A 19379-nucleotide genomic window follows, 5' to 3' on the forward strand; every position below is an offset into this window, starting at 1 on the left:
GATCTATATCTCGTGAACGACAGTTGTCGATGATTAACGGATTAAAAAGAAAATTATTAGATAAAATCACATTTCATATATTTTTGAGTAGGCCCAAGGCCCACCACCACACCACCGCCATTCCTTCTCATCTCCATTGATTTGTCTGTCAAAACCAGCACACTACTCCCCAACAAAGTCAAACCCCCAAGTCCAAAAATCCTCCATTTTTCCATCCCATTTGTCGTTCTTCCACGACGGTTGACCTAAATTATCCTTTTCTTTTTCAATTTATTTTCCAAATTCCACACGCTTTCGTATTTATAGGTAGAGAGAGATAGAGGCGGAGGTTGAGAGAGGAAAGAAATGGGCAATTCATTCGGGTGCTCTGCCTCCGGCGAACGGCTGGTTTCGGCGGCGAGAGACGGCGATGTAGTCGAGGCCAAGATGCTCTTGGATTGCAATCCTTGCCTTGCCAAATACTCCACCTTCGGCGGCCTCAACTCCCCTCTCCATTTCGCCGCCGCTAAAGGCCACAACGAGGTGCTTTTTCCGTCTTCTCTTCCTCTTTCCATTCCTGGGTTGTTTTTTTTTTTATTATTGGTTATCCGATTTATGATTTGGGTTTTCTTTTCTGGGTTTGATTCAGATTGTTTCTTTGTTGCTGGAGAATGGAGCTGATGCCAATTCCAGGAATTACTGCGGGCAGGTACGAAAGTTGGTTTTTTTTCTCATTTAAATTTTGATTGTTTGTCAGACAGTAATTAAATTTGTGTTTTTGGATCCCCATTAGAGTAAATTTGGCATTTGGGTATAGATCTGGTTAGAAAGGTTGGTGATTGGTTTCTTTTTCGCATAAATCGAACCATCTTATCGAAAAAATTGAAGCTCATGGGGGATTGAACTAATTTCATGCCTAAGTTTGTTAAGGCGACAGATTTCATTCTAAACGCAGCTGGGATATTTTCCTTTATGTGCAACGGAATTTTCATATCGAGTTTGATACGAATGTTGATTAAGTTATTTGATTTCTGTGTTTAAAGACAGCATTGATGCAAGCGTGCCGATATGGACACTGGGAAGTTGTACAGACCCTCATGCTCTTCAGATGCAATGTAAGTTTTGATTCTCGTTTTTTTTTTTTGGTTGCTATTTAACTGGATTCTAATATTTGAGTAATTAATCTTTCATAGTAGAAGCTAGATATATCAGTTATGCTTTGGAAAAAAAATTTGATTCGCGATCCAATATTTAATCATAGTATTTTTCTTTGTACTAGGTTGCAAGAGCAGACTATCTTACTGGCAGGACTGCTCTTCATTTTGCTGCTGTAAATGGGCATGTAAGATGTATAAGACTAGTCGTGGCTGACTTTGTTCCAAGTGCTCCTTATGAATCTCTGACCACTCAGACAGATAGCGACAGAGGTGATAGTGCAAATGCCGTGAACAAAAATGAGCAAAGGTATGTGGTAGCTTCTGTTTTCTTTGTCAAGAAGATCTATTATGAATGTAAATTCTTTCATGATTGGAGCAATAATGGAAAAGAGTAATGATATGGGATTGCTTTCCATTTCTACGGATTCAAAGCAGCTAAGTCACTAAATTCTTTTTCTGCATGAAGTTTTCCGTGCACTATGTTAATAGATGCAAACTCTGTTTAGCCCATCCAAATTCTTGCTGGAGTTATATCGCCTGGATATTTATATTTGTTTAGGTTTCAAACAAACCGTTATCGGATAGGTTATGCTTACCGGGTGACTTTAGATTGTACAGAATCATTTGATCTACACATATATTTCTTGGTATTTATCCATTCTATTCCAGTGCAGTGCTCTATCCAAACTTGTAAATAAGGTAGCGGATTGTGGTATCACTGCTCTCCATATGGCTGCATTGAATGGATATTTTGATTGCGTACAGCTCCTACTTGATCTTCAAGCAAATGTGTCTGCTGTGACGTTTCATTACGGGACTTCTATGGATTTGATAGGTTTGCTTTTTGTTTAGTAACCAGTACATTAACCAAAGGAATTTTGCTTTCCCATCCTGCTTCAAACTGAAGTGGAAGTTTATTCTTTGTAGGAGCTGGAAGTTCTCCACTGCATTATGCTGCTTGTGGGGGTAACTTAAAGTGCTGTCAGGCAAGAACTTTTTTGTTTTGACGGCGTGTGTAAATTAGTTTCTCTCTCTTGGGATTTAAACTGATGGTGTCCAGTATTTTTTCAGATCCTCCTTGCAAGAGGTGCCAGCAAGACGACTTTAAACTGCACTGGGTATGGGTCTTTTGGTTTTCACAATAATGTTCAGTTACTATTGAAATGATTAATGTGAAGCATATTCTTTCAGGTGGCTTCCAGTTGATGTTGCCCGAATGTGGGGGCGCCACTGGCTTGAACCACTTCTAGCACCCAATTCTGACTCGACAATACCAGCATTCCCCCTATCTAATTACCTATCCTTGCCTCTCATGAGCATACTGAATATAGCGAGGTAACTCTTCAACCAAGTACATCTATAGATGCTAACACATGTCAAGTTTCTGGATATCTTGTGCTTGGTGTCGAGAGTTTCACCCAAAGGATGCGACATACTCATAGACAAATTCGAATCCTTAGTTAAGAAAGTTTTACCATGTGTATTAGTGCCACCACATAGACTCAAGTTCTTTGGAATTTACTGCAGGGAATGTGGATTTAAGTCTAGTGACAACATCAACCGACGACACAGATACTTGTGCTGTCTGTCTGGAAAGACCATGTTCGGTAGCTGCAGAAGGTTTGTCCCGTAGTGGTTATTTTTCATGTCTTATGTTTTCCTGATACTTTACAAACTACCCTTTCCCATAGTATAGCTGAATGAGTGTCATATTAAGTGTCTAGATTATAGAAATTCAGTTTTTTTATGTACAAGATATACTCATCCTTTGTTTACTTGTACCTTCAGGCTGTAAGCATGAGCTTTGTGTAAGATGCGCACTCTATCTTTGCTCAACGAGCAACATACCTTCGGAAACGGTGGGCCCACCTGGGTCCATTCCATGCCCGCTTTGTAGGCACGGTATCATCTCCTTTGTCAAATTGCCTGGCTCCCCAGCAAAGGAAAATAGATTGCAGATGTCACTTGGCCTTTGTACCCCTTGTATACTTCACCCTCGTGACCCAGAGCGTCTTTCTCCAGCTTGTGCACCAGAGATCCGAAAGAACCGTGTGGCTTCAGTTTCTTCGGATATGCTCTGTCCAGTCACATGCAGTCCATTTCCTTCTGTCACCATTCCTTTGTGCACGTGCAATGATGGACCATGCCCCTCATTTGAAACCCGGGAGGCAGAAACCCAAGATGAATTGCCCAGGCGGCCCAAGCAACATCAGCAGACCAGGACAAGATGGAAGGGCCGAGACTTGGAAAAACAACATGTTCAAACATGTTTTGGAGCAGAAGGAGCTGCAGTAGGGAGCATCAGTGCAATGCTGAAATAAATGCTTAACGAGTTTGATCACGATGGTGTGCCTTCTCATGTATCTCAGTCAAAAGGAATTTTTGATTTCACATCAGCATTGTCGAACGCGGTTTGTTTGATCCCTTCTGGCCGTGAAGTGTATGAAATTATGCAAACCCGTGTTTGCCTCCGGTTTTTGTTCGGCGAGCTACATGGTGGATTTGGGTGTTGGCAGCACAGTGTAATGTTCTCATGTGGTATTCACGGCGGCTGTAAAATTTGTATGTTTGGAATAACATTGATTGTAATTGAACGTGAACAAAGAAAAGAAGAAAAAAGATCATTTCGCTACATCTTTCCTTTTTATTTAACTTGGTTTGGACCGACTAATTAGGATGTTTTTCGAAACCTTGATTTCAAATTTAAACCTAATTAGGTTGTGCACCTAAATCGTAAAACTCCTCCAAATTTTGAACCAATTCCATTCTTTGAGAGAGATTGTGCACCAAACAACTCTTTATGCATTTTTCTTCTCTAAATCGTTTGTCACCGTAAATTTTTCAACTATTTACCCTGCTTCTCAGCTCATTGGGTGTCTACTCAAGGATCTCTTCCGGTGACACACTTTGGTAGTTGATAGTTTTTAAAGTGCAACTTGCACTATTCGGTCGGATTATGGGAGTGTTCATAGCATGGGCGCTTGTCTATCCTCATTTTCTGTCTGTTCGTTTGGTTTGTTGGGTCTTTATTCTAGATGGTGGCAACTTTGTGATTGTGGAGCTAACTTGATAGAGGTGGTTGCTTTACTTTTTCAAATCTCTGTTTTTTTCTTTCTTTGTGTTGCTATGAGCTGTTTTGGGCCTTTTTTAATGTAATTTTTTTTATTTATGTGGATTGGTGTTTTGCTTGCATGTTTTGGACTTTCTCTTTGAATTGTTCTTACATTGTACTAGTTTTCTCTAAGTAAAGAAAGTCAATTTTGATCTGCATAATTCAAACACATCATTCTAACGAACTTGGTTATTTTCAAATCAGCATGCTCTTTTGCTTGATGAAAGGGTTTTGAGTAACGCTAGAAGAATTATACTATGAGTATCACATTACATTAGTAGTCGGGACCCATTACATTAGAATTTAGAAACGACCAATTACCTATATGCATATCACGTCCCAATAGCACGGTGACACGTAGCTATGATGCCTAGCTACATGAGCCGTATCACCAATCAACAATCAACAGATAACCAAAAAGCGACATATGGGACCTACTACTGTCCCAGAAACCTGGTACAACCTAGTAAGTTGTTACCTATGTGCGTACAAAATAACAAACCCTAATACGTACCATCATATGCATGCCCTCCCTGCACGCTATAGGGAAGACCAGCACAGCAGGAGATAAAGTCTCCAATCTTCTTATGACATTTTTAATCTTATTTATATGCAGTAGTAATTAATCATCATCTTCTTCTAGCAGCAGTTTCTCGTTGTGCATTGAAATAGACGGCAGCCACAGGCAGCCCAAGATCGTTCTCCTGCGAGAATTTTCTGGTGTTGAAATTGTCCCTGGAAGCTGGAGCTCTCACTGTTTGTCTTCCTCTCTGCTTGAATAGCAAGAACACGTACCTGTGAATGCCTACGACCGGCTTTGGAGTTTCATACTCCACAGTTTCTTTTCCTGTTAATTATATAAAACCCAAAATATTATATTTAGCTAAGAACAAATCTTCATTTAGCCCTAAACCCTATATATATATATCAATGTATTACTCATGTCGGGAATGACGTAGTTACTTACCAAATGAGACATCAGTGGTCCCAGGAATGTCTGTGACCATCCTGCAATATATAGTTTTGTGAAAGTTAAATAATTAAGGTACAATATATATGTAAAACTGTAGTATGTGAGCTTGTATGACAAGTAAAATATACAAACCAGTGGAGATGTTCTTTCAGGTATGGATCGCTGGGGCCTGGATAATCAGGGTCTGTCATTAGCTTCATCAGAAGTTATGATCCGAAAAAAAAAAAAAAAAAGTTAGTTATATCACACTAGTACTATCAATGTATCATATTATCTTGCCGCAGCAAATAAGCAATCACAAATCATTGGTGAAATTAACTTACTAAGGTATAAGCAGTCCTCATATCGTCACCGCCGATGTCGACGCGAGGTTTTGCAGCAATGACAGAAGGCATGAGCTCATGTCCATTAGCAACTTGCTTGTTTGGATTGTAAACTACATTCAGTTTCACACTTGGGGTGAAGATGTCGACAACTTCTCCTATCACTCTTCCTACAGTCAATGGCTCTATCGTCCTCGACATGTATACAAAAAGAAACGGAGTGAAAAGAGTACAGAAGATGTGTTATCTTAATTTCTGCTAGAAAGTTGATGCAATGCATTGGAAGCGAGACTACGTTGGCTTTTATAGGCACAAGAACAGCCCAGCAGGAAGCATAAATTAACTAATATTAGTTAATATTCCTTAATTAATTACTGTTCTGGAGCAAGAAGTTTATAGATTAATTGATTAAAAGCATTTATTCAGGCATCTGATGTTCCGAGTTTGATTCCCGATGTGGTCTTAAAATTTCTATTCGGGGAAAGGACATGTGAAATAAGCTTTCAAATTCGAGCTATCTTTGATAGATATGGTAAGAAGCCATTAGAAGGATGAGTACTTTGTTGAGTTTGAGCAAAGAGATCCCTCTGAAAGCATAAAGTTACATATATTGGTGTCTCTCCCTATCTAATGTAGAACGAAGAATATAACCTTTTTCTACTTAAAAAACATATCTTGAGAAAATGGGAATTCATCTTTTACAGGTGCTTGATAATTCTCTGTATGCACATCCTTTCTTTCCAATCTCTTATCAACAAGCCTGGAAAAAGTGTTACAATTTAGAATCTCTGGCAACCAACGGTATGGGTGTTCAACGATGCAGCTGCACTCTTATCTCTCCCTTTCCAAATACTATAGCTCTGGCTGTCGACTAAGAAATTCTCTCCTCTCATCAACACCACACGTGTCACATCGTTCATTGGACATGCAGTGCATTTTGTGTTGTTGCACAGTGACGTTATTGAGACTAAAACTTTCTTATATTGGAGAACCTCTCTTGCGGATCATACCTTCATATGATGTTACAACTTCACGTGTATAGTATTAATGCAGAGTATTATTATCCGTCATGGTCCTCAAGTTCAGTTTATACGCATGTTATATATATATATAACTTAAATAAATTTGTAATATCACTTGATGGTGTGACTTCGACACTAAACATTACCTGCAAAATGCCAGTCCCTTCTTTAAGCACAACTTTATATATTGTAACGGCAAAGATCTAAAAAGACAAAAACCGAAGGAATTTGGAAGATGGCAACCACTTGTCCGATGGTCTACGATGCATGAATGGGAATCAACCACTCCAAACTTGACACCTCATTCGATTACAAAACCTCAAGACGCTTTCATTTTAACTCATTTTATTCTTGCAATTGACTGCTGTCATGCTCCTCGCAATTTCTCCAATCATCAGCACAAATTAGGGCAAATCTGAGTCTTTCTGTCCTCGGCATTTGACACGTTTCACATCTTTTGGGGAGCCTCACTTTTCTGGTGAATTATGTCCACGTGTCTTTTTGTTGGACGTTGATTCCATGTCTGGGAGTTGTAGGAATGGCTTCTATAAAAACGAAAAGATTAAATCTTCTGCACCTGTTTTATGTGTGACTTCTCTATAACATCTATAATTGATTGCACTTATTAAATTTATGACAACAAACTTAAGGAGGATTAAATTTACCAACACACGTAAATCAATTATAGAGGCTATAGAGAAACCAATAGAAACCGAGTGCAAAAGATTTAAACTCTAAAACGAAAGAATATAATCTCATTAGCCTTTAATCTCTATGAATAAAAAGTTAATTAAACACCACATTTTCCCCTTTTTAACACGTATCTTTTTCTTGGACGTTGATTCCATGTCTGGGAGTAGTAGTGTGTGACTTCTCTATGGCATCTATAATTGATTACACTTACTAAATTTATGACAACAAACTTAAGGAGGATTAAATTTGTCAACATACGTCAATCAATGACAGAGGCTATAGAGAGGCCAATAGAAACAGAGTGCAGAAGATTTAAACTCTAAAACGAAAGAATAGAATCTCATTAGCCTTTAATCTATATGAATATAAAGTTAATTAAACACCACATTTTCCTTTTTTTAACACGTGTCTTTTTCTTGGACGTTGATTCCATGTCTGGGAGTAGTAGGATTAGCTTCTATAAAAACGAAAAGATTAAATCTCCTGCACCAATTTTGTGTGTGACTTCTCTATGACCTTTATAATTGATTACACTCACTAAATTTATGACAACAAAATTAAGGAAGATTAAATTTATCAACACACGTCAATCGATGATAGAGGCTATAGAGAAGCCAATAGAAACCGAGTGCAGAAGATTTAAACTCTAAAACAAAAGAATAGAATCTCATTAGCCTTTAATCATTATGAATAAAAAGTTAATTAAACACCACATTTTCTCTTTTTTTTTAACTGTTACAAATGCAAGAATGCTCAATATGTCACTTGAATTAATAATTAGTTGCATCAATTCTTGCTCCGCTTCAAACTTATTGTGAAAATGAAGTATACATGCAACGCAAAGGTAATGCTATGTCATTTAGTTTACAAAATTTTATCAAAAAATTTAATTTTTCTAGCATTACCAGCAAATGCCCTCATTTCATGAATATATATGTCTTCGAGGGTATCAGCGCTTTTAACGTTGTTTTATCTTAGGTTGTGTTCGAGGATTGAATTTTCTATCCGAATGAAAAACAACGATGTCCCAATACGATCGGAAGAGTCTCAGTAAAGTCCAATGTATACAAGTCAACCCGAAATTGGTCACAATTGAATATTGGATAGGTTCACATGCTGACAGGCGCTTGAGGGGCTTGACATATTGTTCATGATCTTCGGCCCAGGCCAGCTCTTGGGTTGGGTTGGGTTGGGTTGGTTGGCCTTCATAACTCTTACAAACACTTGTTGAAGGGCAGAAGACCGCAAGTGAGGGCTCGTGGAGTTTTATTTTGGTTCTTGATATTTCAGACTTGGAATTACATGGACACATATTTCTTTGTTTCGTTTCTTACATGATCGTAAACATATATAAAGTCAGGAATTAAAATGATTTTAGTAATAGTAAACCAACAAGAAGCATGAATCGAAAAATTCAATTATTCGTTTTTATTATAACAAACAGGAAGAAAATAAATTCGTCTAAATTACTAAGAAAAAAAAAATGAACTAAGCTTGGTAAAACTTAAACACAACGTATATTCCAGTGAGACTCTCTTACCTCTCCCTTGCTTCCCCTCATCTTTCCTCCTCCTATTACGTTTTGTGACCTTCCTCGCAAGTGTGGTTGTGGAGGCTTTGGTTATTTGTAGATTGATAATGCGCAACACTTTCAGATCTAGTTTTTCATTTGGGTGCTCTTTTCATTTTGGAACGATGTCTTCCTCACAGAGGAAGTGGCGGTGGTGACTGCATTTGGTAGCTGGAGATTAGGGTGTTTGTTGTTACTCTTTTTATTATTGTCTACGGGCCTAAGGTTGTGTATGCCTCCTTTTATATCTTGAGTTGTAGCTCTTCTTTGTTTGGGTCTATACTCTATCTTATTTTATGTCTTACTTTATTTATGTATAATTTTGTAATTTGTTTGGACTTGAATTCATCTATCACAATTGTAATTCTCAAAAATAAAGTATTTGGAAAAAAGAAAGAAAAAAAGTATTAATCCCGTGAACCGTAGGCAGCCAAACCCAAATAGAAATAGTTTAATCTTCTCTCATCAATAATACGAAATTAAACATCCACATACGATCTAATAACACGTCAACGAAACACACACAGTGAGAAATCAAAACCTATCATCAGTCCATCGTCCAGAACCAGAACCACTCGAGCAGGGAATCAATAAAATCTGCGGTTGTCTCACAGTCACAGATACGTAAGAACTCACCTCAACAGTTGGGGAAAAGAGCAGCTTTTGGCAAAAGCACTGCCAGTCGCTCTGCCTTTAACCCTAAAAGTGATGCCGAATTGCATAGCCATATTGAGTTTTCTCACCTGCTTTTCTCACGCAAAGTCACTTCAGAAATCTTTCTCAATCTTCCGTTTTTGGAATTCCTTCACGCACACCAAAAAGAAAGCTTTTCTTTTTTCCATCAATCCCAACCCTTAAAATTTTCCCAAAGTCTAGCAATAAATCCTTCTTGTTTCCTCTTCTAATCAGCTCTCTCAAAACGTGCACGTCTCAGCTCTTGTTATTACTGTTCTTGTTCGATGGACTGGTGCAGTGCAGTGCGCAGTGCAGACTAGACATGTGGCCATCCCGAAACTTTCCCTCACTGCTTGCTGCCATTAATGGCTTGGGTACTTTCTTCAGGAACCTCGTCTTGCTAGGGTTTCAATTTTCAGGCAATATATAGGTGATGTAATCTGCCTCTCATCTTCTGCGTTCAGCCGTGGCTATTCATTAGCTACACTACTAATCAAAAGTTTAAAGACTAGTGATTATTTCACACAATTAGATTATCCGATGCATTCATGCTTATTTTTGTTTCTTAATTTTCACTTAATTTAACTTCTGCATGTGTAAGTTTATTTTACGTTGTTGATTCTAAACCTGAATAAAAAAGGTGGGGGAGTGCATTAAGTAGTCAACAACCGACACTTTGTTATTCATGTCGAATCCTAATGATATGAATCTTAAACGAAATTATGCTAAAAAGGTACTTTGATTTTACTGGACGAGTGAAATCAACTTTTCGTAAGGCACGCAAAAAAAGTACTTTGATTTTACTGGATGACTGAGATCAAAGAAGTTAGGACATGAAGGTAGGATTCAAAGAGAGTAAAATGTATTTAAAAATATGGAATATAAGAATCATAACGGAAAAATCTATGAAAATGGTAAAATTTTCACTTGATTTAGTCAATTTAAGAAAAACCACACACACAATTGTCAAATATTAAAAGGTGTTATGTGTGTAGTTTAAATTATGAAATACAATTGTTTGTGTACTCATAAAAAATTTATTTATTTAATATAACATGTGAAATAGTAATATCACTTATAAATGTGATCTGGACATCAAAAAGTTTCTGCATCAAACTACAAAAAGAAAAATTCTATGGACAAATAATGAGTGGGAAAATTTGCTTTGAATTTTTTGGTCCAAAAGAAAAAGGGGATCAAATGTTTGACAGTTTTGGTGGCAGAAGATTCTGCACAAGTGATATAAGCAATGAACATGATCTCTGAATTTTTTGCCTGAAATCTGTTGTCTGTTGGGACACTGGCACTGCCACCACCAACTATGCCATACACTGTAATTATTTTCATCAAGAACAAATGCTTCAATAAGACAAGACAGATGTAAAAGCTTTCTGCCAGTACCAGCCTATTTCAGCAGACAAAAAACAAACTGATCCCCCCTACCTCCCTTTTCCTTTTTATCCGGTTAAAAGATATGGCTATGGGACAGAGATTTAGGACCGAAATAATAGAAAAAGATTTAGAAAGACTTTGGAAGAAACTTATAAGAAAAGATTTAGAGTATTTCGATCTAATGGAATACATGACACAGAACCGAGAGACGTTATAGGATTCATACAGCCGATCACACTTAATAAGAAAAAGCTTAGTTGTTGTTGTTGTAGTTTTCCACATCCCTATAATTTGTAGTTTTCAGTGAATGCCGTAGCACAACTGAACGTTGGGCTTGATCTACCGGGCTCAATATTGGAGACTGGTTATTGTTGAGTATGATCAAACGACTTGAAAAAGGTGGATGCTTAATGTATGTATGGATCGAAGAAAAATTATGTGAAAGCTTAGAAGATGTAGGCTTCACTTGAATTGAGTCACTCTAGCTCTAATTTTCAAATATGAACGAGATACTTAAGAACCTTTGTGGTTTGTTTTAGAGAGGCCGTTGGATGTATGTGTGGCTCCTTCGGAATTTATACTAAATTGTTAAGATTTTATTAAGTTGATTTTATGAATACTATTTATAAACTGTGATCGATGGACTTGTTTTATGATTATTACATACGTCGCATTATTATCACTCACACGAGCTTTGCAACTTATCTAGGTTGTTGATTTGCCAAGTGCACCATTTCCATGGTGTAGGGGCGATTGTACATGTTACAGCTTAGTTGATACAAGGAGCCTTTCGGGGTAGCAGTCAGAGGTCAAAGAGTTTGGAGTGCTTAGGTTATACCTATATCTTTCATTATATATCTTTTGGCAGCCTACCAACGTTAGTTTTATTGTACGGTTGTATATTTGTGACAAAGACCCCATTGCCTTGAAAATATGGTGAGTTTAAGTTTAGTATTTCTTGCATGTGTTCTCTTGTATCCCGTACAATCGAGTATTACGTATCGATTTTGAATGTACTGTCGAAATTGGAACGTAATAAAATGTGTGAGGTGCATGGGTGTGGCATCAAAAAAGAGAAAACTTCGTGTTCTTGGTTTGCTTCCTGCGAAGGGACAGATCAGCCTCAGGCCAGTCCCCCTCCCCTCCCCCTACAAACTTTCATGTCTAATCATATATCACCATCCCACCCCAAAGTTCAAAACACCCACGTAATACAATGACCAAAATAACCATCCTCCATGTCAATGTCATACCTGCCTCAGTGACTCAGTCACTATCCACTCCAGGGCCTTTCGGTCAGTTCATTCCATAGGCACCACACCTATCCGTAGCGTCTAGGAGAAAATTTTGGGGGTAGGGTTACCCTTCACTTCATGTCAACTGTACTCTCACAAAATTTCAAGCCCCTTTGTATTTTGACCTCACATAATTTAATCTGGTGTTATTCGATTTGAACTTATAAGGTATAGGTTATTGATTCATTAACGTCAATAATTAGACTCGTAACATACAAACATGAAATTAGCAAGTAATCACTGAACCATTAGTTGAGAGTTACGATGGATAAATGTTCAACCTGTACCACTTGGTGATTCCAATGCAATTTACCACTGTTTCTCTAACATAGTAAATTTAGGCATTTCTTGTTCCACATAACAAAGAGATTCTGGGATTACCAATGTTGGAAATTTGAGAAATTATTGTTCTTTTCTTGATTAAAAAAATACTTGATATTTTCAAAAATTTACATTTACTATTGGCACCTAAGTTTGGCATATTTTTGTCAAATTAATAGATCGTTCAAGAAATTGACATGCCTGATGATACCGAATCAATTTTTGAACAAATAAAAAAATTTGAATTTATCTGTAACCCTATGAAAAAGTAGAAGTTGGGTCACATTTTATCCTTTCACCTTTTGGCGTTGAGCGGCAAAGAAAGCTCCTTCTCGTCTACGAGTAAGGACACTCACACAACTCGCGTTTCCAACCTCACTCCTCTTACTTCTTTTATTTGTATTTCTCACCCAAATCGTGTGGACCCCACATTGCATGCTAGCGTACCAAAGGTACCAATATTTATGAATTTTGCCCCATCAACAATAAATACATGGTAAAATTGGTACAAATATTTATCAACTTTGCCCCCATGAACAATAAATAAATGGTAAAATTGATCAATTGTCTTCTCAACTTGTGATGTTGTTTCTATTTGTCCCTCAACTTTTAATTTGAGCTCTCTTATCTTATGAACGTGCTGATTTGCCCACAATTGTCAAATTTATTGCATTTATTAGGTTCGATAATTTCTTACATGACTCGTCACAAGTAAAAATATATGAAAATAACAGATTTCAAGTTAACTTATTAACGTGTCTGATTATTATTGGGTGACCTGTTAAGAATCCGTTAACGATTCGGACATGACACGTAAACGACCCGCTTGTCAGGCCTAGACATTAGGCCTAATAATTTCTTATATGACCGATAATCTGACATGAAACGACACGACTCGTTAATATGTTAGGTCGTTATAAGATCACCTGTTAAGAACACGTTAAGATAACAAATTTAACGCAACACGATCCGTTAAGATAACGAGTATGACACGAACACGACAAACTCGATCTATTTGCCAAATCAAGCATTTTTGTTAGTTTTTTCCAACTCTATTTAACGAGAATAAAGCTATTGATGAACAAAATGCAATAGACGAACGTAAGGAAAAATTGATATGTTTTAAAAGATTAGAATGTCCAATATCAAAATATAAATTCTTACAGGATAACTGAAATAAAGTACTAAGTTCATTAGGCATCACTAACTCTATTAACAAATTTAAGATACTTCAAGATTATAAGACAATAGGCTAGTAGCTTAGTTAATTAAAAACATTCTTGTTTGCACTCAAATTACTTACTTTGAATTATCTTTTATACAATATCGTTTGTATCTCATAAAAGAAAAACGAGAATTGAATCGGACAAAGTAGAGTAGCATAAAAAGAAAGATCTAGTTAAACACCCATAAACCCACTTTAAATTAGAAAATTTAGTCCATACAGATCGCATTCGATTCTTGAATTTGAGGACTTATTAAACTGTAACTTGACTTAAAAGTAGATTAATTAACCTAATAATACCACTATAAAATAATTAGCCAACAACAACAAAAAGTTAAACAAAAATACATTATTCTAATTAACCATTACAATTACATCCATACATGGTGCCAAAATAGAATAAGGAAAAGAGATGGGGACATGACAAGCACAAAAACCAGAACCCCTATTTTCCGATGCACCTGCACAATTGAAAATACAAAAGAAATGCCTAAACGAGACAAAAGCCGGATTCTCTGAAGCTGCCAAAGTAGGGCACTACTGGATCTATATGCTAGATATGGTAAACATTGTGCGGTCAAAACATAAATTCAAGAAATATGTGGGTCATGAAAGGGGCTCATTTGCAAATTCAACAGAATCGCCGTTGGGAGAGTACAACTGTACAAGTCACGTGAGCGGCGTGCCTTTCTTCTCTGACCGTATTAATAACACTCCGTCGTCCTTGTCTTCTATCTTTTATGGCCTCCATGGCAGACACTCAAACTCGCAGAGAAAAGCTACGGCGTTCAAGCTTCTTCTCAACTCTGGTGAAATGACGCACTAGCCCTCTCTCCACCGATATTTTTCTCTGAAAAAACACAGCTTCCGACCCCTCTTGCTTCTTCTCAAGCTGCCCTTTCATGGCGTCGAAAAAGCTTCTGTTTTTAGTAATTTTCTTAGCTTTTGAGTTTCTCTTTCTACTCGCCAATGGAGTTTCCCACCAAAATGACCAAAACCAAGAAATGGAAGCCCTTCTTTCCTTCAAAACCGCCCTCGGAAACCCCGCAGTTCTCTCCTCGTGGCGGCCCTCCGCCTCGCACTGCGACTGGTTCGGCGTTTCCTGCCAATTTGGCCGAGTCACCGCCCTCGCCCTTCCGTCCCTCTCCCTCAAAGGCCCTCTCCCTCCCTCCCTCTTCTCCCTTTCAAACCTTGTCGTGCTGGACCTCTCCTCCAACCTACTCCGCGGCAAAATCCCACCTCAAGTTCTCAACCTCAAACGCCTAAGACACCTCTGCCTCACCGATAACCAGCTCTCCGGCGAAATACTCACCCAACTCGCCGAGTTAACTCAGCTAGAGACTCTGAAGCTCGGAACCAACTTTTTCGCCGGAAAAATCCCGCCAGAACTTGGAAGTTTAGCACTGCTTCAAACCTTGGAGCTCTCCAACAATGGCTTCCATGGAGATATTCCGACCCAGATTGGAAACTTGACCCGGCTGCAGTTCCTGGACCTGGGCAACAATGTCCTCTCAGGTTCTCTTCCCTCTGCCCTGTTTCCGAAACTTCAATCTTTAGCTTCCATGGACGTTTCAAACAATTCATTTTCCGGCGCAATTCCACCTGAGATTGGTAGCCTGAAGAATCTCACCGAGCTCTACGTTGGCATCAACCATTTCTCCGGCCCGTTACCCCGCGAAATCGGTGAGCTTTCGCGGCTCGAAATTCTGTACGCTGCTTCCTGTTCCATAACAGGGCCGTTGCCGGAAGAGATTTCTAAGCTGGAATCTTTGACCAATATTGACCTCTCGTACAACCCATTGAGGTGTTCGTTGCCAAAAGGCATTGGTAAGTTGCAGAAGCTGAGTATTTTGGATTTGGTCTTCACTGAGCTCAACGGGTCTGTTCCTGCTGAGCTGGGGAACTGTAAAAGTTTGAGGACTTTGATGCTTTCGTTCAATTCGCTTTCTGGGACGTTGCCTGAGGAGCTCTCTGATCTTCCGGTGATGACGTTTTCCGCGGAAAAGAACCAGCTCTCCGGCCTGTTGCCTTCCTGGCTCGGAAAGTTGAAGCAAGTCGAATCGATTCTGCTTTCCAGCAATCTATTTTCCGGGAAAATTCCACCGGAGATTGGCAACTGCTCTATGCTGAGGTCACTTAGCTTGAGCAATAACCTGTTGACGGGTCCGATTCCGGAAGAGCTTTGCAATGCGGGTTCGCTTTCGGAGATTGATCTCGATAGCAATTTCCTCTCGGGAACAATTGACAACACGTTTTTCAAGTGCAAGAACTTGACGCAACTCAACTTGGTGAATAATCAGATCGCCGGCGCAATCCCTGACTACCTCTCGGACCTTCCGCTGATGGTGATCGACCTTGATTCCAACAACTTTACGGGCACAATACCAAAAAGTCTTTGGAATTCGGAAACTTTGATGGAGTTCACAGCTTCGAACAATCAGCTGCGAGGTCCGATTTCGAATGAGATTGGTCGGGCAGCCGTCTTAGAAAGGCTTGTCCTTAGTAACAATCAGCTGACAGGCACTCTTCCTAAAGAAATTGGAAATGTCAGCAGCCTTTCTGTTCTAATATTGAGTTCGAATCTCCTGGAAGGGAACATTCCAGCGGAGCTTGGCCAGTGCACCGGTCTTACTACATTGGAGCTCGGAAACAACCAGCTCAGCGGGTCTATCCCGGCGGAGCTCGCGCAGCTAAGCCAATTGCAATGTCTGGTACTTTCTCACAACAATCTATCAGGTTCAATTCCTTCGAAAAAATCGTTGTACTTTCGACAAGCAAACATCCCGGATTTGAGCTTTGTGCAACATGTTGGAGTCTTCGATCTGTCCTACAATAGATTGTCGGGTGCAATACCGGAAGATTTGGGCGACTGTGTTGTTCTGGTGGATGTTTTGATCAGCAACAACCTGCTCTCCGGTGAAATTCCAAGGTCCCTCGCTCGTTTAAGAAATCTTACAACTTTGGATTTGTCTGGGAACATGCTCAGTGGTTCAATTCCTCCAGAGTTTGGTGATTCGCCGAAGCTTCAAGGCTTGAATCTGGGAAATAACCAGCTTACGAGCACCATCCCCGGAAGCTTAGGTCGTTTGGGAAGCTTGGTGAAGCTTAATTTGACTGGTAACAAGTTGTCCGGTGCTGTACCTTTGAGCTTTGGGGACTTGAATGAGCTTACTCACTTGGATTTAAGCTCGAACGAGCTTGATGGCGAGCTTCCTTCGTCGCTGTCAGGCATGCAGAATCTTGTGGGGCTGTATGTTCAGGAGAACGGGCTTAATGGGGGTGTTGATAAGCTGTTCTCGAATAGCATGGCTTGGAGGATCGAAAAGATGAACTTGAGTAATAATCTCTTTGATGGGGAGCTGCCCCATTCTCTTGGTAATCTGTCATACTTGACGGATTTGGATCTTCATTCAAATTCGTTTCGAGGAGAGATTCCTCCAGACCTGGGGAATCTGATGCAACTTGAGTTTTTGATGTTTCAAATAACAAGCTCTCTGGAAAGATCCAGATAAACTTTGCAGCCTCATCAATCTGTTTTACGTGAACTTGGCGGAAAACAGGTTGGAAGGGCCGATTCCTAAGAGTGGTATCTGCCGGAACCTGTCAGAAAAATCGCTTGCCGGTAACAAGAAATTATGTGGGAGAAGTAAAAATTTGGATTGCCATGCCGAGAGTTTTGATAAATCAGCACTGTTGAATGCCTGGGGAGTTGCTGCTGTTGTAGTTGGAAGTGCTCTAATCCTTATTGTTGCAGCTTATGCTGTAGTAAGATGGATCACCCGAAGCAGCCGGCGTGATCCTGAAGAAGTTGAAGAACGCAGGTTGAGCAGTTTCATGGAACATAATCTCTATTTTCTCAGTAGCAGCAGCAGATCAAAGGAGCCTCTGAGCATCAACGTCGCCATGTTTCAGCAGCCGCTACTCAAGCTTACTTTAGTTGACATTCTTGAAGCCACCAACAACTTCTGCAAGACAAACATAATAGGAGACGGAGGCTTTGGAACTGTGTACAAGGCCACATTGTCGGATGGGAAAACAGTCGCGGTTAAGAAGCTAAGCGAGTATAAAACTCAGGGCCATCGAGAATTCATCGCTGAAATGGAAACCCTGGGGAAGGTAAACCACCAGAATCTCGTTCCATTACTCGGGTACTGCTCTCTTGGCGAGGAGAAGCTCCTTGTTTACGAGTATATGGTAAATGGGAGCCTGGACATTTGGCTGAGAAATCGGACTGGGGATCTTGAAGTCCTAGATTGGGACAGACGTTTCAAAATCGCAATGGGTGCAGCCCGCGGCCTGGCTTTTCTTCACCATGGATTCAGCCCCCACATCATCCACAGGGACATCAAAGCCAGCAACATCTTGCTCAACGAAGACTTCGAGCCCAAAGTTGCAGACTTTGGACTCGCAAGGTTGATCAGTGCCTGTGAGACTCACATTAGTACTGAAATAGCCGGAACATTTGGCTACATTCCACCGGAGTATGGACAGAGCGGGCGGTCTACCACAAAAGGAGATGTCTATAGTTTTGGCGTGATACTGCTCGAACTGGTGACAGGGAAAGAGCCAACCGGACCCGATTTCAAAGACTTGGAAGGCGGGAATTTAGTCGGGTGGGTTTTTCAGATGATGAAGAAGGGGAAGGCAGCTGATGTTCTTGATCCGGTAGTACTCGACGCGGATTCGAAGCGCAGGATGGTTCAAGTGTTGAAGATTGCCTGTGTGTGTCTCTCTGATAACCCAGCTCAGAGGCCTACGATGCTTCAAGTGTTGAAGTTTCTCAAAGGGATTAGTGACGAGTAAAATGTAGAGTTTTATGTCAAGAGTGTGATAACAATGATCGTGTAAACTAATTAAGGTATGCTTAGTCTGCTAATCTAAGCAAAAGCTGGGGTTTCTCAATAAACATCGTTTAGTTTTTTTGCGTTTGAAGAAACCATTGAAACAAAGTCAATCTCTTTCATTAAAAAACCTAAATTTTATATTTCAATGCGAATCTACTCCAACTCAAATGAGTTTCATCCCGAACTCGAAACTTTGTAGGCCTCGATCAACTAGCATTACGGTTTGGTGGTATTACTTTTCACGTGTAAGTACAAAGCTCAATATTCAGTTATAGTCGATTTATGGTATCCCTCAAAATTTGGTTCAAGTTTAACAGACTATAGCCAGTTGGATATTTTAGATACGAATTCATTGGTAAAGTTGAAAAATAAAATGACAGAAATAAAATTTTGGATGTAGAGACGAAACTCGCCAATGTTCCACAGGTTAGTGGGCCCTTGTTCTACGTAGATTAGGAAAATGATCTTCGTCGGATTTTTTTTTAGAGATCTTGTGATCGTAATCGTTTATCATATATCGTGCGGTTAGAATTCGTTTCAAAATTTAAAATTTAAAATTAAATATAAATAGTACCTATGAAAACTAACAGCACGATGTATGATGAATGAACACGATCACAAAATCTCTAAAATCTCTAGGAGAATAATCCGACGAGGATCATTTTCTCGTAGATTAAAGGTGAACACTCATCATTCATGGCAAGCACCTTTAACAAGCAAGTAGCTATCTTCCACCTTACTTAACAGCAAGGCGTGGCATACGCTAGAACCTATTGCTGGTAAGAACATTTATCTGAG

At 39.4% G+C, this 19379-nt stretch overlaps 3 protein-coding genes across 3 annotated transcripts; 2 read left to right on the top strand and 1 right to left on the bottom strand.

Moving 5' to 3' along the window:
- Positions 1-341: 341 nt before the first annotated feature.
- LOC125471124 (E3 ubiquitin-protein ligase XBAT33-like) lies at positions 342-3768 on the top strand. The gene is given in 12 exon segments (XM_048571166.1): positions 342-522; positions 629-688; positions 1023-1094; positions 1259-1443; positions 1811-1971; positions 2064-2122; positions 2208-2254; positions 2328-2471; positions 2664-2682; positions 2684-2756; positions 2925-3335; positions 3338-3768. Coding segments are annotated over 12 exon segments (1536 nt in total). The 5' UTR covers positions 342-345; the 3' UTR covers positions 3466-3768.
- A 438-nt stretch (positions 3769-4206) lies between these two features.
- On the bottom strand, positions 4207-5764 carry LOC125471134 (CEN-like protein 1). The gene is made up of 4 exons (XM_048571219.1): positions 5545-5764; positions 5354-5415; positions 5216-5256; positions 4207-5095 (listed from the first exon to the last, which is right to left on the bottom strand). The coding sequence occupies exons 1-4, from the start codon at positions 5743-5745 to the stop codon at positions 4878-4880; spliced, it is 522 nt and encodes a 173-aa protein (XP_048427176.1). The 5' UTR covers positions 5746-5764; the 3' UTR covers positions 4207-4877.
- Positions 5765-14469: 8705 nt separating this feature from the next.
- On the top strand, positions 14470-18662 carry LOC103960543 (leucine-rich repeat receptor protein kinase EMS1). The gene is given in 3 exon segments (XM_048570967.1): positions 14470-17202; positions 17205-17237; positions 17240-18662. Coding segments are annotated over 3 exon segments (3897 nt in total). The 5' UTR covers positions 14470-14639; the 3' UTR covers positions 18541-18662.
- The last annotated feature ends 717 nt before the right edge of the window (positions 18663-19379 follow it).

Source organism: the organism of the source record quoted next, unplaced genomic scaffold, assembly GCF_019419815.1.
Source record: "Pyrus x bretschneideri cultivar Hongxiangsu unplaced genomic scaffold, Pyrus_bretschneideri_v1 Contig57, whole genome shotgun sequence".
Taxonomy (NCBI): Eukaryota; Viridiplantae; Streptophyta; class Magnoliopsida; order Rosales; family Rosaceae; genus Pyrus; species Pyrus x bretschneideri.

Coding starts and splice junctions, on each gene's coding strand:
- LOC125471134 (XM_048571219.1), bottom strand. CDS start 5,745: ATGTCGAGGACGATAGAGCCATTGACTGTAGGAAGAGTGATAGGAGAA. Junction 5,416..5,544: donor TGAGGACTGCTTATACCTTA/GTAAGTTAATTT, acceptor CTTCTGATGAAG/CTAATGACAGACCCTGATTA. Junction 5,096..5,215: donor GACCACTGATGTCTCATTTG/GTAAGTAACTAC, acceptor TATAATTAACAG/GAAAAGAAACTGTGGAGTAT.